At 40.8% G+C, this 20,170-nt stretch overlaps 1 protein-coding gene across 4 annotated transcripts in view; it reads right to left on the minus strand.

Annotated features, from left to right (window-relative positions):
• WT1 (WT1 transcription factor) overlaps positions 1-19,929 on the minus strand; it is a 57,182-nt gene extending 37,253 nt beyond the window's left edge. For 3 of the 4 annotated variants that reach the window (XM_081939923.1, XM_081939922.1, XM_081939921.1), the window contains exons 1-3: positions 19,080-19,929; positions 10,906-11,028; positions 9,223-9,325 (exon numbers count right to left, since the gene is read on the minus strand). In XM_081939923.1, coding sequence (XP_081796049.1) covers positions 9,223-9,325; positions 10,906-11,028; positions 19,080-19,482 — 629 coding nt within the window. In that variant the 5' untranslated portion in view covers positions 19,483-19,929. Of the gene's footprint in view, positions 1-7,004; positions 7,351-9,222; positions 9,326-10,905; positions 11,029-19,079 lie in introns of those variants that run through there. The other variant, XM_081939924.1, reaches the window with a different exon arrangement.
• Positions 19,930-20,170: the final 241 nt, after the last annotated feature.

Below are 20,170 nucleotides of genomic sequence, written 5' to 3' on the forward strand. Positions count from 1 at the left end.
AAAATACATTCTTGGGACTGATGCCCCTTTTTTCAAATATTTGCTTTAAAGCAAAATTCAAAAGAACTAAATTCAAAAGAAAATTGTTGCAATTGTCTGAAGTGAATTTTTCAAATCACTGGAGATTAACTGTTTGATTTTTTAAAGAAATAAAATAAGAAGAAAACATTTGTGCAGGCAGAATTAATGTTAGCTGGAGTGAAATAAAAGGAAATTAAAACTGAGGGGGAAAATATCTTAAAAGGAAGCCAGTAGTAGATCACTAAAAGTTTGTTTTGGCCTATATTGCAGCCTACGAGTTCTTGACCTTGGTGCAGAAAGAGCTATAATCTGAACTACAACTCCTCCACTCTTAAAGACTTTGCAAGTGTGACTCATAGTAAATTTTCATCTTCCAACATGTTTACTGTATCAAAATGCATAATGCAGAAATGTTCACAGTGTAACTTGAATAGAGCATACCCAATGAATATGTAAACCCAGTACTGCTTTGCTTTTCTCTGCCTGGCCATTTTACCTCCATATAATATTCCCAGCAGATGAAGACTGTGTTTTAAATTTAATTCAATGAGCCGCTACCTAAGTCATACCTCTATTTTGACGGATCTGGCAGGTTAGGCAAAGAATTACCATTTTGAAAAAAAGCAGAGTCCCCAGCTACTTCCTCCAATTCTGCCTGATACAGTATGATCCTTACACTAGAACATTGATGGTTATCGTTTTTGGTGCCGAGTGCCCAAAGCGTGTGCAGGTGAAAATGAACCCCCAAAATGCAATGTGAGCGCCCCACCCCTGCACATACTTCCAACCCCCATGTATGCACCCTTCCCCCACAAATGCGCCCTACCCTGCCCCCACGCATGCATGCGTGTTCCCCGCATGCGTGCCTCCTGCTGGCCAACTGGTCATCGGGTCTCTGCCATGGATACATGGTGGAGTTGGGCTGGAGCGATGGCTGGCGTGCCTGAAGAGAGGGCTCTGCGTGCCACCTATGGCATACATGCCATAGGTTCACCATCACAGCACTAGAATAATGGCAGGATCTCTTTGGACCCCTTATTCATTAGGCAAGGAAACAACAGTAGGCATGACTCGAGGATTGTGACCAATCAGTGTTTGAGAGAGATATTTTAGTTTCCAGGTATTGGCAGGTAAAAGTCATTTTAATAGAATAAAATGAAATAGTGTTAATAAGAAGTCATTGCAGTTTCAGCTGGGTCTGCACCTTTGTTTAACTTCCTTGAAAATCTAGCTGACTAGATTTTTGAAATATCACAAAAAATGGCTGACTTTCTCTCATATCTATCTGGGTTAATAAATCAACTAAGCACACTGAACTTTTATTGATCTGTAAAGCATATTGTGCAAATTCGATTATGGTTTCACAAGCCATCTTATCAATGTAGAATTGTAAATTCTATTAGTAAATTCTACTAATTTACAGTGTTCTTTCATTTACATATGTAAGAAAGATGTTACCATGGACATCCCCCCCGCCCCCCCACCCCCCCGCCCCCCGCTGTCTCACTGTAACAAGAGAGGCTACATCTGGTTCAGTTCTAATCACTTTAATGAGTGATAGTATATTTGTCTAAAACAGCAATCTTAAGGATATAAATGTTTGGTCATTCAGCAAGGCAGAAAAGTTTTGAATTATTAATGAACTTACAACAGAGATCACCACTGCTAAAGAACAAGCAGGAAAAGGTCTGTCTCATTTCATAATAATATTTGGCAATAGCAACAATTTATCCGTAGTACTTCTACTATACTTTCATTCCACACTCAAAGACAAAAAACAAACAGATGTCTTCAGGGACAAAGATCAGAGAAAAAAGAGAGGAAGTTATCCAATGTTGCTTCAGTTTTATATATCTCATTCCTAGATATTTTTATTTAACATTGGATTCTAATGACTTTAATAAACAAGCTTTTCAAGTGAGATTAAGGAACATATACGTGGAAAGTTAAGATGTTCAAAAAAAACTTTAAAGACTTAAATAAAGCCTTGTTCCTGCAAGAAAGGCTGTGCCAACTAAAGCCTCTTTTTCAAATTACAGAAAGTAACAATTTTATTGTGTCAGCAATAATTCTACAATGGTATACAGTGTGTCTTGTTCTGCACATCATACTTTAAAGAATCAATCAAGCAAACAGAAACAAATGCAGACATGGACAACAAGAAGGATTAAACCTTATAAACAAAGTCCAAGAATAGAAATTGAGATGGATATGATAGATAACAGAAAAGTTGGGACGTTGGAGGTCTTCTAGTCCAACCTCCTGCTCAAGCAGAACACCCTATACCATTTCAGACAAATGGCTTTCCAATCTCTTCTGGAGGCAAGTCCTTCCACTGATTAATTGTTCAAACTGTCAGGAAATTTATCCTTAGTTCTAGGTTGATACTGTCTGACCTTGGAGTGAAGCCCCTCCCCCATCCCACAAAGTATACACAGGACTGAAAAAGAGGGGAGGAAGAAGCCCTTTTCATTCTGCTGATATAATAAATTATAAAAGCAAGAGTTACACCTCCATTCAATGCATTTACTGTTTGACAAAATACAAGGCAACATGTTCTCCAAAAGAAATCTAAAAACTGATGTGGAGAAAGCAATAGAGAAGAGGATGAATGAAAGCAGAGATAAACAGAGTCGTAATCTATAAGGTTTATTTTGTAGTTGCATTGGCTTATGCTTAATTAGATATACTGTTCAGTTTGTATAATATCCAATAATATCATTGTATAAAAAGGGAAACAACTGCTATTTAACCACCACTTTGAAACATCCGGTAGCATACAATGCCCCTTCTAATTTATCTGAAAGTACATTCTAAAAACAAGAGCAACTTCTTTGGCATGTAAATTTAAGCTGTGATGAAGTAATCCCATTAAAAAAATAAGCCTAAAGGTTGGGAAACGGTCAGCAATCAATGCAGATTTTCAGTGCACAATAACAATCAATTATAATGATGAAATCAAGCCAAGGCACAGATGACTTCTACCTGATCCCATCTGCTCAGTAATGCCTACAGTAGACACAGTCTTTGCCAATGCAATCTAGAAAAATCAATACTATTGGCTGAGTTCCAATATTTCCAGCATGCTCACGGGCATCAAAATCAAGATTTGTATTTGAGTTTACTTTATTGCTGTAATTTTTTTAAATTTGTTAATTTATAGATAGTTTTTTATCCCTTTATTCCTTCAGCTATAGAGAGGAAATTTATATTAAAGGAGTTTCTCATATTCAGCAATATAAGGTAGCAAGAAAGAAAGGTGGAATCTTCAAACTTCCCATTATCTTCTGCCAGGGGCAAAAGTGAACAAAGAAAATTGAGTATAACTACATTGGGATATAACTGCAAGAAAATGGTGGGGAAGCAAGATATCTCTTGAAGGGATACGTTCGAAGTCAGAGTAGATATTTAAGGGAAATTGTGGCATGATCAGAGAGAGATAAATGCATTTGGCAACTGAATGCTATAAAAGTAACAAAATAAATAAAATAAAATAAATGAGACAATAACAAACTTTTTCATAGAAAAGCTTATAGTTGGACATGGATCAATATTTCTTCCTGAAAGGCAATATGAAATGACATCTTAATAGCCTTGAGAAATACGGAACTGATGATCAGAATGGCAATTTTGTCTTTTGCTCAGAGTCTTTAGGGAGAGTTAGAGCAGATCAAGGGAAGAAACTGGCATTTTGAGCATAAATGCAAATGAAGACTCAATCATCCAAGCCAAAAGCGTCCAAAAATAATTAAACCGTGGCAACTGGACCAAAGTTCATTAAACTAAGATGTTTCATTATACATCCAAGTAACTTCTTCAGTCAAAATGAAAAATTTAAGTTAAACTGAGAGGCAGAGTTCTTGGAATGTACCAACACTTGCCATAACAACTGCGGGGGTTTCTCTGGGGTACAGTTGCCATGATTAACTGTATTTTTTGGATTATAAAATGCAATGGAGTATAAGACACATCAAGATTTCGAAGAGGAAAACAAGAAAAAAAATAGTTTCTGCCCTCCCTGGCCCACAGGAACACTCTGCAGGCCTTCCAAACCCTCTGCACACCCTGTTTTTGTGAAAAACGAGCTTGTTTTTGGCCTTCCAACCCCCCCCCCCCCATGCATCCCATTTTGGCCCTCCCCAGCCCACAGGAGCACTCTGCAGGCTTCCCAAACTCTCTGCACACCCCGTTCTTGCAAAAAAGGGACACGTGGGACAGGGTTTTGGGGGGCCAAATGAGGCTGCATTTGGTGTATAAGACGCCCCGACATTTCCACCCTCTTTTGGAGGAGGGGAATGCATCTTATATTCCAAAAAATACGGTAATCTTTTGGGGCATTTTTGGCCTGAATGATTGAGTCTTCATTTACATTTGCAATACATTTTAGAGAGAAACCCCTGCAATTGTTATGGCAAGAGTTGGTGCATCTGATTCTCTGCCTAACTTTTTTTTTTTTCATTTTGACTGAAGAAGTTACTTGGATGAGTAAAGAAACCTCTCACAAGTTTAATGAACTTTGGTCTGGTTGCTATGATTTAACCTTCTTGGATAGTATTTTGAGCATTTTTACAATATAATTCACCACCTTGTTCTAATCTATACAGTTTCATTTGCACATTCAATTTTATTGAGGAGTCCTTTGCAGTAATATGTATAAACTGAAAAATTATCCTGTTTTTTATTTGAACTTAAATAAAAAAGCAAAGCATTGAGAAAAATATCCCAAATTTTATTGTATCACAGTCTAGCATCATTATCTTTAGAAATCTATATTATGAAATTATTGAAGTTGTAACTTCAAGTCAGTAGGCACTATGGAGGTTCAACAGTTACTGGTAAGTCAGTTATTTAAGGTCTGTACATTGAAAAAAAATAATTTTCATTCATTCAATCAGGATTCTGGGACATCAATGCTTTTTGGAGTTCTTACTTTGCAATGGAGGAAACAAATACTTAAAGAAATAACACTAAACGCTAAGGTTTGAAGAGTTCCAGTTGGAGCCCAGATTGCAAAATGTATACAAGATACATTTCTCAGCTTTATCAGAAGTCTGAAATTGGGACTTGAAAATTAGAATTCTATTTCTACAAACTAAGGTTTAAAATAGGAGAAATTTAAAATAGAAAGACACAGAAGAGTACAGTAAATGTCAAAAAATGTAACTTTTAAAAATTATGACTGGTTGGTAGTAGTATATTTTTGCAACAAATCAGACTAAGGAAACATATTTGTATCAGCTTCTAAATTATAGACTTAAGAAATTTTAAGTCTGGTTTGATGTGCTGCTGAGCAGATAAGAGAAGCAGCTAAATATACCGCAGAATCAATGTTCTGTCAACCCACAGATTAAATAGGGATTACAGATTATAATTCTATTGCTAATACATAGCAAAGAATTTCAGTAAATCCTCACAAGTTTTTTTTACAATAGGTTACAATTAGATAGAAAAGCCAGATTTATTTCTCTACAACACTTCTTAAGGCCTAAACATTTTGTTATCTTCACCGCACCATTAGAATAACAATACCATAATATTCAGATAATAAATATGTAGTAGATAAATTCCACTGAGCTCAGGGAATTTACCAAGTTGTAGGATCTTTTCAGTCACCATATTAAACCTCTGGAACAACTTTTCAAGGGAGCCTTTTGTGCTTAGCAACCTTGTAGGAATTGGTGAAATAATTTATTTTCACATATAATATTGCTTTTTTAAAATAAATTATCTTTAAAATGTTATTATGTTTCTCTGCTATTTATCTTTAGCTATACTATCTATAAGTTTGTAACTGTTGGCTATTTTAAACAATGTTTTAAAGATTATAAATAGAAATTTAAAAAAACTAATGCAGACTAAAAATATATATAAGACTGAAAAAGTAAACATGTAACTGTAGTGACCACCTTTTCTCCACTTTATGGAGAAAAGGGGACTATACATATTTTAGAATGAATGCATGAATACATTAAAAGATTCCAGTTACGATTGGAGAGGTTTGCAAAACCAGCTTCTAAGAAATAGTAATACGCAGGAAGATATATCTATAAATGAACCAACATTAATTAAAATAAAATAAAAATTTGCTTGGACAAAATGAGGTTCCAGCAAGTAAAAGGCTATTTTAAACGATCATTTAATGACCAGAGCAGAGACTTCCTGCTCTGGGAGACACAGTTCCCATTATTCTCAGTTCACATGGTGGCGATTAGGAATTGCAACAATTGAAATGCATCTGGAGGATGCCATTTTGGGGTAGGTGGAATATGACAAGGCCAGATCTTTGCCTAAATAACATCTTTTTTCCAGTCTATTTGTTGCAGCATTGCGTTTAGCACCAAACTGTAGACGCTGGGGATACTAGTTTATTACACAGCTGACCACTGATAACTCCACAGCTCAGCTGTTGCTCATTAAGTTTAATGAAGCAAAGCCCAGTGTGACCTTGGATCTGCCTGCAATTGCCTAAACAGTCATTTTGATCTCAGGTGTTTTGTGCTCTTATCTTCTTTTGGGGTCTCGCTTGTCCTTGATCATAATAGGACAAGGAATTGCCTCCCTTTGGCCTGATATTCAGCTTTGTGCACAGGGTCATTTAATTCAGACTTACTTCTGATAAGATGTAAAGTTCTGATTCTAACTTTTGGACTCTCGTCCCCTTTCCCCATCATCTCTGATTTGTAACCATTTTCCCGATTAAAGGTTTTAAAGAACTCAAAAGCTTGAAGCGGACCATGCTTTAGACCATGGTCTAAAGATACTATGAAAATATTGACAGGGTTATTAAAATGCCAAATACACATCTAATAGATCAGGGGTGTCCAAACTTGGGAACTTTAAGACTTGTGGACTTCAACTCCCAGAATTCCACAGCCAGCATGGCTGGCTGGGGAATTCTGGGAGTTGAAGTCCACAAGTCTTAAAGTTCCCAAGTTTGGACACCCCTGTAATAGATCCATTGTCAAGTCCAGATCTACACATACCTTAGGGCTTTTGCCTCAACATATTTGTCTTGTACTGTTCTCTTATTCGTTGATATCTCCATACCAATAAGGTTGATTGGTGTTTTTTTTTTTACGCTTGGCATCACTATAGTTCAGGAAGAGTAGGCTTTGAGAACAGAAGAGATGCTGACTTTTTTGCTATTTGTCAGTCGGCACAACTATATAGCCAGGCATACTCTTCTACAGTACAATTAAGTCCTGTTGCAGCTTTCCTGCTTAGGATGTATCAATGTGCTTACAGCTATAACTTCTATGCTGACTAGGAATTCTGGGAACTACAGTCCCCATTCCTATGGAAGGCATCTGCCTATAAAACTATGTTTTATAGTTCCTCTTTGAAGAGCTCCCCTTTGTTTGGGGCATAATATTTCTCAGCAGCTTCCGAGACATAGGATTGTTCCAAGTTCACCAAAAGTTGAAGAATAGGTGGGGGAAAGGGGAGGGGGAGAAGAGAATTTAGTTCTGGCTGGTAAGCAAGCTCAAGATAAATGAAAAGCTGCCTCCCCTCCTTCCCCCATGGTCTTATCCAACAAAACAGCAAAGGCTGCTGGCCCCAAGGACGGACTAACAAACTGCTGCTGCTTTTTTTTAACTGTATGAGGATCAAATCCTAAAGCTCACTGAGGATAGAAGCTAACTGCTTGACACCTTCAGTTTGGTAGATAGACACACAATGAATAGTCTTCTTAATCATATTCTCAGCCACAGTTGCCATCACTCTCTTTAAAATTCACCTGAAAGACCCAGGTGGTTATAGGAGAGTAGATGCACCCCACAACTCTCTGATATAAACTCTGAAATGAGGGTTTCAGGAATGTGCTGGGCCCAGTCCAAAAGAGGAAAGAAGAACGGTGCATTCTGAACTAGCAAACTACAAACTTAAAATAGCAGTGTTCTCTTGTCTCACAGTTGGTGAGAACTGCAGGAAGAGGCCATTTGTCCTGATTAATTTTAAAACCCAAGAATTCTGGGACATTTTTCTTTCTCCTCAGAGATGCCTTTAACACTTTTTAAGTACCTCTATTTCTTTCTGTCCTTCTGTATTAGTGGAAAGGAAGACATCAGATTGTTCCCTTTCTCCCATATGTCAGGAGATGGGCTTTTGCCACTGGCTAGAATGAAGAAAAATGAAGGAACTAAGTAGTCAGCCCTCCAGCTCACTAATTAGCCGTTGAATGTATTCTATAACTTTCTATCACGCTTCCATCACTAATACTTTTCTCTTAAACCAGATTAGTCTCATGCGTTTCAATGCAGACCAGGATGATATATTGCAAACACTTAAAAGAGTGAATACGCTGGGAAAAGTCATTCTCTCTTTCAAAAAGTCACATGTTTCTACCAGAGTACAAGAGCAGATCTGAAAAGAAGGGCTGAGAAGAAGAGGAAAAAAAACTCATCTATTGTTGGCAGTCATTCCACTGGGAAAGTTTTAAAAAAATAAATATTGTGCAGATTTTCAGCCTTTGTTAATGATAAAAGTTGACACCAAAGAGAGCTGTTCATGGGGATGGTAAAGTTTGCAATGAAGTTCTCCAGCCTAGTGCCCTGCAGGGATTAGGACTCTAAAGTCCATCATTCCTTGCCTATATTGCAACTGATAGTTATTCAGAAAAAAAATCAAGTCCTATTTATGTTTGGATACTGCATCTCTTTTTCTTAGTTTCCTCTATTAGTCTGATGGGATCAATAATATCTGGTTATAGTCAGGAGGACAACTTGGAGGCACAAAGAAGACTCCTTTAATAAGCCAGTTATATCGTGATCATTCTCCTTCCCCAGTGTTGATGATCTTTCTTTCTTTCTTACTTTCTTTCTTTCTTTTTCTTTCTTTCTTTCTTTCTCTCTCTCTCTCTTTCTCTTTCTCTCTTTCTTTCTATTTCTTTCCTTTTCCTCAAAGAGAACTAGAGGTGGTGACATGGTAAACTCTTTGTCCTATTCTCAGAGTTAGAATAAAGCCAAGTGGAAGGAAAGAGGAAGAAGAGAAAAGAGAGCTCTTTACTTCAGCAAGGCATTAGGGCAGGGGTGTCCAAACTTGGGAACTTTAAGACTTGTGGACTTCAACTCCCAGAATTCCCCAGCCAAAAGTCTTAAAGTTCCCAAGTTTGGACACCCCTGCATTAGGGTCAACCCCAAAAACTGATTTGCCAAATTTCAGGAGGCAAAAGAAGATGGAGGATACAATAATGATTCTCACCTGTTGTAAGGGTTCCTCAGGAGAAGAGCCTGGCTGCTGGAGCAACTGTCTGTGGGAGTGTGGCAGCCATACACTGGGGGAGGCACCGAATACTGCTGGTCCCCTGCAGACAAACCATTAAAAAAAAAATCACAATCCCGTTGCACGGCTGATTAATGTTGGGGGTGGGGAGGCAGTGTTCTCTAGCCACTTTCAAGCTGCCTTTTAAAGGGTGGCCAGACAGAGCAAAAGGATTTCTGGGAACTACAGTCCCCATTCCTATGGAGGGCATCTGCTTATAAAACTATGTTTTATAGTTCCTCTTTGAAGAGCAAGGAGTTCTTCACTCGACGATCAAATCTTTATTTCAGTTGCAGCATGCATTTGTGGGGATAATAAAAAGTTTGACTAAACGTTAATAGGTGATTGGAGGGCCGTCTGATGAGTGAGCCTTGTTTCAGATTTCAGTCCATTTTTGTATTATTATTTCCCCAAGCACTTGTTTCCTGTTTTTAATATGGGGGCAGGGATATTGGCAACCAATTTTGTAAAGCTGCAGTTTTTCCTTTGTATGAAATCCTGAGCACCAAGCCTAGCAAGTGCACCATATTCCCCATGGCTGGGTTTCCACCACACACTGAATAACAAATTGCCACTTTTTACTTGGTGCGCTATGCAAACACAGCCATCCCCAGTATAGTTAGGCCATGGCTCAAAGCATCCTGCAAACCAGAACACTACTTTAACTGAATGCGTGAGTGAACATACCTTAGAAGTCCCATTTGCTTTTGATAGTACTTGAAACTGATGCTGAATCTTTAGATCTGTGCTCAAATGATTTAGCATTCACATGGAAAATAACATTATTTTACTGCCTTAAGGTAGAAAGGCTGGAGCATAAATATAATTATAATAAAGTAGCAATGTCAAAACCAACAAGATTCTCACATAGTTATGAGTTTTCTAGACCTACACTTTAGAAACCCTAAATACTTTTTGTAGATATTGTCGTTGATTCTCAGTCTTAAGTAGGTTCACTCAGAGAGGGACACAAAATATTACTATTAGGTAAGTGAGTTGCAAAGTTTAGAATACCATGGTAGACGTCTTAGTTCTGGGTAGACAAGAGCTCATTTGCACTGGCTTAATTTAATTCAGTCTTCCTTTCCCACTCTGATGTCCTCCAGATATATTGAACAACTATTCCTGCCATCCTCAGCCAATCTTTATCAATACTGACTAGAAATTTTGAGAGCCCAAGGCCCCAATAGAAAACCTGGAGGGGATTGAATAAAATTGGACTCATCTGAGGTGAAGAATTACTAACACAACTCCACGGGTTGTATTTAACTATCATTGGTTTATGCTGGAGCGAGGTGTCTTCAGTACCAGTGAAGTTACTCTGCTGGCTCATTGCGGGGTGGGGGTAGGAGGGTGGAACAGTATTACAATATTCCCACAGAGGTTTGTAATTCTTACACTTTTATTGACATCTTCGTTCCCAGCTTCCCAATTATCCAACTGCTCTTTGCCATTAGGATGAACCAGATTAGGCACACAGACACACCAAATCCTCTCAATTGTTAGTACGGGCACGGGCCGCAGTATCAAAGAGGATGGATGTGTGTGTGTGTGTAGCAAACAACTTCCCTCTCTCCCACCGGATCGGTTCTTCTTCGCACAGATGTTTTCCGCTACCATTACCTAAAGGCGTCTGCTGGCCGATGGGGTCCTCGTGCTTGAAGGAGTGGTTTGTAAACTGCGCCCCAGGGTGAGAGGGAGTATGGCCGTAACTTGGAGCTCCATCAAACGCCACTGTGCCGTAACCTGCCAAGAGAACAACAGGGTCAGAATCAGGGGCTGAAACGCCTGGCCTTGAACTTTCTTCCTGCAAGAACGTCCCTCCAAGACAGGCAGGAGGCGAAAAGCTGCCAGAAATAGGAAGCCTCTACTCTGTACAGCAGCAGATGGCTTCTTTCTGTAAAAGAGAGGGCCAAAACCATGAACCACCCAAGCGGGGAAGGAAGGGACCCTCTCCGCTCTGCGTGGACGGCAGGGTTCTCAGGGCGGTCTTGTTTTCCTGCAGTGCCTCCTACCTTTACATCCAACTCAGCCTGGGCAAAGAGGCTGTTGCTGCCCATTAAAAAGATAAAAAGTGGATTATAGATGTCAATTCAAAGCAGAGAACAAGCCGCGCGTCTTCCAACCATCAGCCGTGAAGTCAAAATTCATATAAGGGTACATAAATAACTTTTATTTAAAGACTAACAAATAAATTACACCAACCCGAGATGGTAGGGAAAAGATTTCCAGTTCTCCAAAACTCTTCATCCAGCAGTGAAAAGTTCTGGGGAAGTCGAAAACACCATTTTCTAATTGGTCCCAATAAAAGTATTACTCAAAGCGTGGAATTGGGGTTTGTATGAGTGTCTCTGCCTTCCTTGGATAAAGTGATGAAAGCTGCAGAAACTGCTGGATCCGGAGCATATAGAATACAATAGAATTCTTTATTGGCCAAGTGTGATTGGACACACAAGGAATTTGTCTGGTGCACATTAGATGTTGATTCCAGTGTTTAAAACTTTTGGTGCCTGCAAGAGTTGGGAGCAACAAGTCTCAAAGGACTTTTCCAGTTTCGGAATACGAGGGGGTTGGCTATTTTTTAAAAGCCCGTGCCAGCCGTCTCCCCACCCCCATTGAGCAACGATTTCATTAATAGTCCCCCATCTACAAGATATTTTTTAAAAAACAACTATCTGCTGAACAAACTTGTCTGCCATTCTACATGTTAAAGTTACCCTTTAATCTCGTTCTCGCTGGCTTCTCGCTTGTTTTGTAACTTTCTGAAGAGCCTGCCATAATGATGGCAGCCCATTAAATGAAAAAAATAACCTCCTACTTTAGCCGAAAATTACCCGCTCAAATAATAATAATAAACAGCTTATTTTAAAAAGAAAAAGAAAGGAGCGAATTCAGATGGAGGGAGAGAAAAAAATCACCTATCGTGACCTCAAGGTGAGACCGAATCGTAAATCAGGCGTTTAGACACCAACTTTCATTAATTACGTGGAGCCAGTTAAACAACTTCGGCTAAAAAGTAATTACAAAGTAATATTATCTTTAAGGCTTCTCAGCGCATCAGCATTTGCCCTAAGACCGTGAAATGTTTAGGGTAGTCCTTATGAAATCTTCCCTTGCTTTCCCAATGCCGCACCAAACCGCTTGTTTTAAAGTAAATAATCGCTTTATGAGAGCTTCGCTTCCGGGACGTTTAGTTAGAACTCCGCAGTTCCGTTTAAACTCGCGACTCTTTAGAGAACATGGTTTGCACATTCAAAATACCAACGTTGCTTTTCAAGAGGAACAATAAGTCGTAGTTTTGCTGGAGAATTTTTTTTTTAAAAAAAACGACAAATGTTTTTTTTTCCCTGCAGCAATCCTACAACCTGCTTTTCCGGACAAATTCCCACTGTCCAAAAAGACGTTTAGGTGCTTAGAAAAAGGGATCGGATTTTGCACAGAACCGCGAACGGACTGTGACAAAACTGAAGAAATGGGAGAGAAGTTGGGGGTGGGGAGAGGGATTGAGGATCCCTCGCATAAATGTATCGCTGAATACCCAGGAAATGCAATTTAGCTCACCAGCTACTCAAGACTAAATAAGACTTCGCTAAAAGACGTAGACTTGCGCTCCTTAATTCATCATCTGCCCGTTCATTCCAAACGTCCCCACTTCCTCTTGCTAATATGTTACTAGCCCTAGTACTCTCATCTTGAGGTCGCAAATTTCTTACTTTGGACTTTTCTAGATGAACCAAAACTTGTGGAGAAAAAACCCGCGCAAATATTTTAATGGGTGACAGCAGGAAAACGTTTCGCTGTTTGCTTTATTCTGGTTTTGTAATCTAGTCTCAGTTTTGGTATGGGGCGACGGTTCCCAGGCGTGGGTTCGGAAATAAAAAGCTATGAATCTTCTCAATTCAGAAACTCGCTTTTCTTTAAACGTCTTTATTTATTGAGAAATACCGGCGACGTCTCAAAGTTAACTTCTTTACTTTCAAAGTAAAGCCTCCTGAATTCCATTGTCTGAAATCTCTAAACCGTTTTGCCTACATCACTTTTCCCCAAGTCTGGGCCTCTCCGGATGAATTTCAACACACGGAAGTGAATCCAATCTGCACATCTGTAGATATTTCTAAAAGGAAGAAAATTGAATGTAGGAATCTGCCTGTTTCGATGGGTTTACTTTCCAGGTAAGTTGCTTGGATCGTAATTTTTTATTCTTCTTCCAAAGGTTCCTGGACTCGGGAATTTATGGAGTTTAGGGGTTCGTGCAAGCCTGATCCAAAAGCTGTGGATCACCTCCTACGTTCTGCAGTTTCATTGCTTCCTAGAACATAGCGGTTTCAAGGCGCTTCTGAAGGATCCCTCCTTTGTCACCACGCTTCACTCTTTTAAATAGACATTTCACCGTTCAGTTTTCAAGTCAGCACCTCTGATCTTAAGTGTATTTATCCTGACCTTTTTGGGGGAAAGCAATTTATTTCAGTCTGTCTGCTCTGTCGTGTTCAGGGGACCCTGCTGTCAAGAAAGCGGGGATCAATCAGCCCTTTTCATCTCTGAACCTCTTCCTTTGCTACAAAACCCGAGCCGCTGTGCCGAAGGGGACTCATTCTGTCCTCCTAAGGCTGGGCTGCTGTGACTCAAAACTTTCCAAAAGCCTGGGAGGAAATGGGCTTCAAGCCAGAACAGGTCCGTTCAAAGAAATGAAGAAAAGGCGAATGGGCTACTTTATTTTGGCGTCCGCAGAAGAGAGTCTTTTGAAAAGTTCCAGGTTTTTCTACCTTGCCATCTCCACGGAGTGGAGTTCCCAGTGCATTGACCTGAAGGTAAAGGCGAAAGGGGTGGCTAGAAACACCTTGCCCAGTAGATTGTCGTCGTCCCCTTCCCCTCCCCTCCCCTCCCCTCCCTCTTTTCCTCCCACCCGTCGTCTATTTGGCAGGCAACTAGGAGCTGGCGAGGCCTGAGCCTTCAAAGCTGCCGCATGCGCCTGGCGCGTTCTGGTGCTTAAGCGTCCCTTGTCTATTCGGCCGCGATCAGTGATGACAGGCCGATGCCCAACCCCTTCACTCCCAAGCATCAGCTGCGCTCCGAACCGCCTTATCTCAGCTCATAACACACAAAGCCAAGGCTTCCCTCCTCCTCCTCTTTGCTCTCCCATCGCTCCTCAAAGCACTAGAGCTCTGGATCCGGAGCTCTTATTTGCCCACCAGTTCGGCGGCCTTCAAAAGGCTGCCCGGAGCAGAATTGTGGTGTTTTGGCCACATTTTCCGGTGTTGCATGACCCAAAGCTTCAAGAATGCGATAAGGAGGTTGGAGTTCTGAGCCGTCCCCCTGATAGCGAGGTCTCTTTAATTAGGGCTTTATCAGAGGCTGAGCTGATTAAAATGTGCTGAAAATAATTGAAACGTGGACATCTGGCGGAGAAGGCCACTCTTCTGAAAGGGGTGCAATTGTTAGGGGACCTAGCTGCCTGGCGGAGAGAGAGAGGGAGGAGACGGAGACGGGGCCAGGAGGCCTAGCAAAAAGTTCAAAGCAGAAGACTTCCTTCTCTCGGAGAAGACTTGGCAAAAACGCCAATGTAACTTATTTCCCACGGTGGGAAAAAAAATCCACCCGTCTCCAATGGAACGTTCAAATGTAATAAGACTCAAAGCACAGGATCTTTTATTCATTACTCATACTCATCGACGTCCTCAAATTCTGTCTCTTTTTCCCCCTTTTTATAACAAAGTTGTGTGTGTGTGTGTGAGTGCTGTGTATGGTACCCGATATTTTCCCTCTCCTCCCCTAGCCCATTTTTTAGTTTGGAGTCATCAGAGCATTTTTCACGACTTTTAAAAATTATACATGTTTCTCACCCTTTGCTATTCTTCCGAAGTAGCAACTTAAAAAAACGATCCTTTTCCCCGCTTTTTAGGAATCGCAGCCTACTCTAAAGTACTTGTGTTTGGTTAGACCTGTCCACACAACAGGAGCTGATCGTCCACACACAGGAGTCGTTTAGATCCCTCAGTCCATCCGTTTAAAAATCAAGAACACGGGAGTTTTCCTTTGATTTTGGAGTAAGAACGGAAGACCAAGTTTTCAAATTTAAAATCAAGCTAAGTCCCAGCTCTTAAATGACAACAGCATACATGGCATCAACTAAATCTCGAAGTCTTCTGATTAAAGTTCTACTTTGGGCACAACTGCCAAGCGTTGTGTTAAGAAAATGCAGAAGATAAACCTTTTTCACGGGGTGGGGTTTTGTTTTTTGTTTTTTTGTTTTTTGCTAATTTCTCCATCACTAGAACAATCAATAGATGCAGTTAAACAAAAAAGAGTTTTGAAAAATGTTATTTTAGTCATAAGAATAAAATAACATATTGAGAATAAAATAAATACAAACCAACTCTGTAAGGTTGGTTACTTACATATGCAAAATGGGAGATTTTCAATAAGTCAGTCCTTTCTATGCATGCATACAACATGCACATACCTTTGGAAGAGCTGAGGAGTGTTTTACACACATGAATATTATAAGAGAAAACTCTTGAAGCTCCATTATATTAAACTCAGTTGGATAGTAGTTAAAGATATCAAAAATCTTCCAATTGCAATTTAGGTTTTTGATAGTTTTGCTGATTTCATTGACTTGAGATATCTCCTCTTGTCCCACACTATAAAACCACGTGAATTTTTATTCAGTGTCCTCATCATCTGGAATAAAGATATTTCATTGTTTTAAATATAAGCTGGGTACATAGCTAAATTCCAGAATTCCAACAATGTGTTGCATAAAAAAATAATACATTAACCAAATGCAAGAAATAAATGGGATTAAGAAGAGAAAAAGCAATTTAATGAATGGAATTAAATTCTGAAAGAGTGTTCCCAAGAAGAAGTTGCCTTCACAATTTAGCATCTTATTTAGTAAGACAGGTCAATGTATTGAAAAACACTGACCATTTCACTATTTTAGATGCAATAAAACTTATCTGTAAAGTTGTTTCATTAAAGTTTAATAAACTCCTTTTTAAAGAATTGAAAATCATGGAAAGAATATTAAAGTGCAGCATTAAGAATAATTAAAATAAATGTGCTATTAAAATGACTTATTCTCTCTCTTGCTGTAAACTGTTCACCACAATTACACCGCTCCAAAGCAGTACAGAATCTACCAGTAGCTGCTGCAACAGGCTTAACTACAAACTAAATGTAAACAATTATGGAATTTATCATTAACTGTTTTCTGCCTAATAATACTAGGTATATATCTGATGTAATAAGCTATTGCCTAGAATTATATTCTAATGATATTGTCATTCTTTTGCATATGCCCCATCAAAAAAGATCCTTTGTTTTTTATTTGTAAGATTATCTTTTTGTTAAGATCAGTTATTTTGTGGTTTCATGAATTTCACAAAAATATTCTTTTCTGGTTCATACAAAAAATATCAAGATAAAAACTAATGTTTTAGGACACAACTATCTCAAGTTGTTTCTATTGTGTAGGAATAAGCAATATATTTCATCATACGTTTATCAAGCAATGATCATTTCTTCAAGAAGGTCCTACTCTGGGAATGTCATTTGATAACTGTGTACTTGTTGGGTGCAATGTCCCATTACAGCCTAAGAAACATATATCTTTAGGTTTTTGCATAGACTTGCCTAAGGCATGGTGATGCCAAGTGTCAAACACAAAGGATTTTGGTTTGTTGGGTTTGTTCAATAAATGAATTCTGAAAATGTAGCAGTGTAGTCTTGTGTATATCTCCAGCCTAGGTTTACTGAGATCAATGGCATTCATTCTCAGTTTGCACCATAGCTCTATAGGATTAGGGAGCCAAATAACAGTATTTCAGAAAACTAAGTTGGCATGTGATTTTTTTGCAACTACTGTGGGTTAAAAAAAATGATATCCCCTTCCTCCTTTCAATATAACTCCCTCTGTGCAGTTTTAGCTTCCTAAAATATATAGATGAGTTAACATAATGTCTTGATTGTGCTCCTTCAATGTACATTTGATGCATTAAAAGCCATATTAGATCTTAATTATTAATATTCCCTACCCCCATCACTATCCATTTAGCACTATTTGCTATATATGAGTACCTATGCACCATAAAGTTTTGAAATTTTATTTCCACAGGAATCAATTCTTTCATCGTGTTGAAATAAATCATTCCAACAGTTGGTTGCAATAACATTAACTGAACCGTTAGATACATTAAAAAAAGCTTTTTTGTATCTCCAGCCCAGTTATAAACAAACAGTAGTACCTGCTTGCTTAAAATAACATCTGCAAGAGAATATCAAGTTCAATTCATAAAGACATTAGCAAATAAACAAAAACTAACAGGAAAGCCCATATGTGAAACAACTATTAAAAGTAAATTCCATACACATTAAAGTTGTAATAGCAACTCACTGAGTGCTTAATTCCATGCACTTTTAGGGCGAAATCTGGGGAATGTAGCTCAATAGGTTCTTTTCTTGGATAAGTGAGAATAATCAGATTGCTAATTTAGAGTTGTTGATACTCCTGATGGAAGACAATGTACTTTTAACAGTTGTATGTGCACGACATTCCTGATTTTAATTCTGGAATGAAGCAAGTCCGATTTAATTCAGAATTGCAAATGTTAAGAGTTTCTTTTCCTGAAGCTTGGCTGAATTTCGCTCTGAAACAAATATATACCACTATGAAAGGAGAAGGTGGAGCGATTGTATGATTCATTCAATGTTTGAAAACCCAGTAAGCATAATATTACAAAAGGATGTTACCATATAGGAGAGACCATACAGTAAATCCTTGCCCACAGTTCCACTCATTGGGATGGATATGGATTGCATCAACAGAAAAAGCTTATTTCGATCCTTAGCCCTCTTTTCCCAAATAGTTTTCTCAGGGATTTCCATGGGGAGAGTTGTGTTTAGAAGCAGCAAACCCATTTAATCCATAAATATCTGTATTTGAAATACACACACAAACACTATAATACACAAGGTAATCAGCATAAAGTTTGATACATGTATATGTCTATCCATAGGAACCTATAACATAAATCGTAAATTAATGGCACATCCCTGAATAAATCTATTTGGAAACTAGATTTATTCAATTTAACAGGGCAGTCTTGCAAGTTTACATTTTAATCCACAGGTTTGCTTTCAAGGCACGTGAAGTATGTTAATCTACCACACCCGTTTAGTCCAAGACAAACTCTGAAGCATTAACTTGCAGTCTATTCAAAGCCATAAACTGATTGAGCCATGCAGTATTCTGAAAAGCAACATTCCGGATGTGCTAATTTTACACCCTAGCAGACCTATGCACATGCATTGAAAAACTTTAATTCCGGTTCGATTTTCTACACGGATATTGACTGATTCCTAGTCTCAAGGGTCGCAGTCTTTTGCACCCTTTATTAGCAACCATCCTACCATTTGTCCAAGCTATCGTGGTTAGTTTTGTTCATTACAGTGGCTTTAAACCAATTTGACGCCTTTGGAAGTTATCCCTTCCCCTTTAATAATTGTTTGGTTATTAATTATTTTTAATAATTGTTTGGCTTAAATATTAAAAAGTTTTCTCAGGATCGGCCCCTTAGGTTCCCCCCACCCTCGGCTTGCCACCGCTGCCTCGGATCACAATTCAGTTCGGGAGTTTGCCAGGGATCGCTTGGTCCCAGGAAAGGCTCTTTGAGCGTCCTCCAGCCTCTCCCTATCCCTCGTGCTGGCGGTGCCTGGAAAGCGAGAGGGGACCCCTGGCTGGGTGAAAGCCAGCGGGTCGCCCCCAAAGCGCCCCCCTCAAATTCCCTTCGTCTTACCTTGGTTGCGGATGGCTTGCTGGCTCTCGAGGCAGTTGGGCAGGTAAGGGCCGTTGGGGAACATCCGCGCCTGGCTGGAGGGCGCTTGGCTGGGCGGCGGGGGCGGTGCAAAGGGGCCGTAGCGGCAAGCGCCGGCCGTGCCGGTGAACTGGCCGGAGAAGTGGACGGTGAAGGCGCTCAGGCACTGGTCCTCGTGGGGCTCGCCGGAGCTCCAGCTGGGCTCCTGCTTGATGAAGGCCGAGGGCGGCGGGGCCAGCGAGCCGTAAGAGGCCGCCGGCGGGAAATCCAGCACCGGAGCCCACTGCGTCGCGCTGCTCACCGGCATGGAGCAGTTCCCGTTGCCCGGCAGGGGCGGCACCGACGGCGGCAGCAGAGCGTTGAGGTCGCGGACGTCGGAGCCCATCTGGTCGCCGGCACAAACTTTCCTCCGCGGAGCCGGGAACCAGTCGCGGGCCCCGCCGGCGCCGCTGCACTTGTTCCAGGCGCTCTGAGCCCGGCTCGGGTCCGGCTGGAGACACCAAGCGGTCGGGTTCAGTCCTTTCGGAGAGACCGGGTCCGCGGGGGGCAGGCAAGCGGAGGCCTCCAGCCCTGCGGCCGCCGGCAGAAGCGAGAGGGCCAGGTTGGTCTCCAGGGTCGCCCTTTGGCCGCCCACCGGCGCGGGGATGAAAAGAAAGAAGAAGAAGAAAGGCTCGAAGCCCCGGAGTGGAAGAAGCCCGAGGAACCGACCGCTCCTGGCCGGCTGGCTTGCTGGCTTGGCTGGCTCCCCGAAAGACGGTCGGCGGAGGCTCCGCAGGAGCGATCGGCAAAGCCGCACTTGAACTTTCTTCCTTCAGCCGCGGCTTTGCCCTCCGGCCCCCGAAGCTGGGCTAATTGAGAGCGACTGGCGGCGCGAGACGGAGGAGGAGTCAGCCGCGCGCGGCCGCTCCATTCACACTTCCCGCAGCAAGGCGGCCTCCCCGGGCGCAGAACGCTCAGGCGACTTGGGGGTGGGGGGAGGACGAAGGGCGGGAGGGGCAAGGGACCCGCAGCTCTCCCCCCCCCCCCCACACAGGCCAAGGCGCGCCCACCCGCCCCTCGCCTGGCAAAGCCCT

The sequence above is a fragment of the Natrix helvetica genome, assembly GCF_964273705.1.
Source record: "Natrix helvetica genome assembly, chromosome: 1".
NCBI lineage: Eukaryota > Metazoa > Chordata > Lepidosauria > Squamata > Natricidae > Natrix > Natrix helvetica.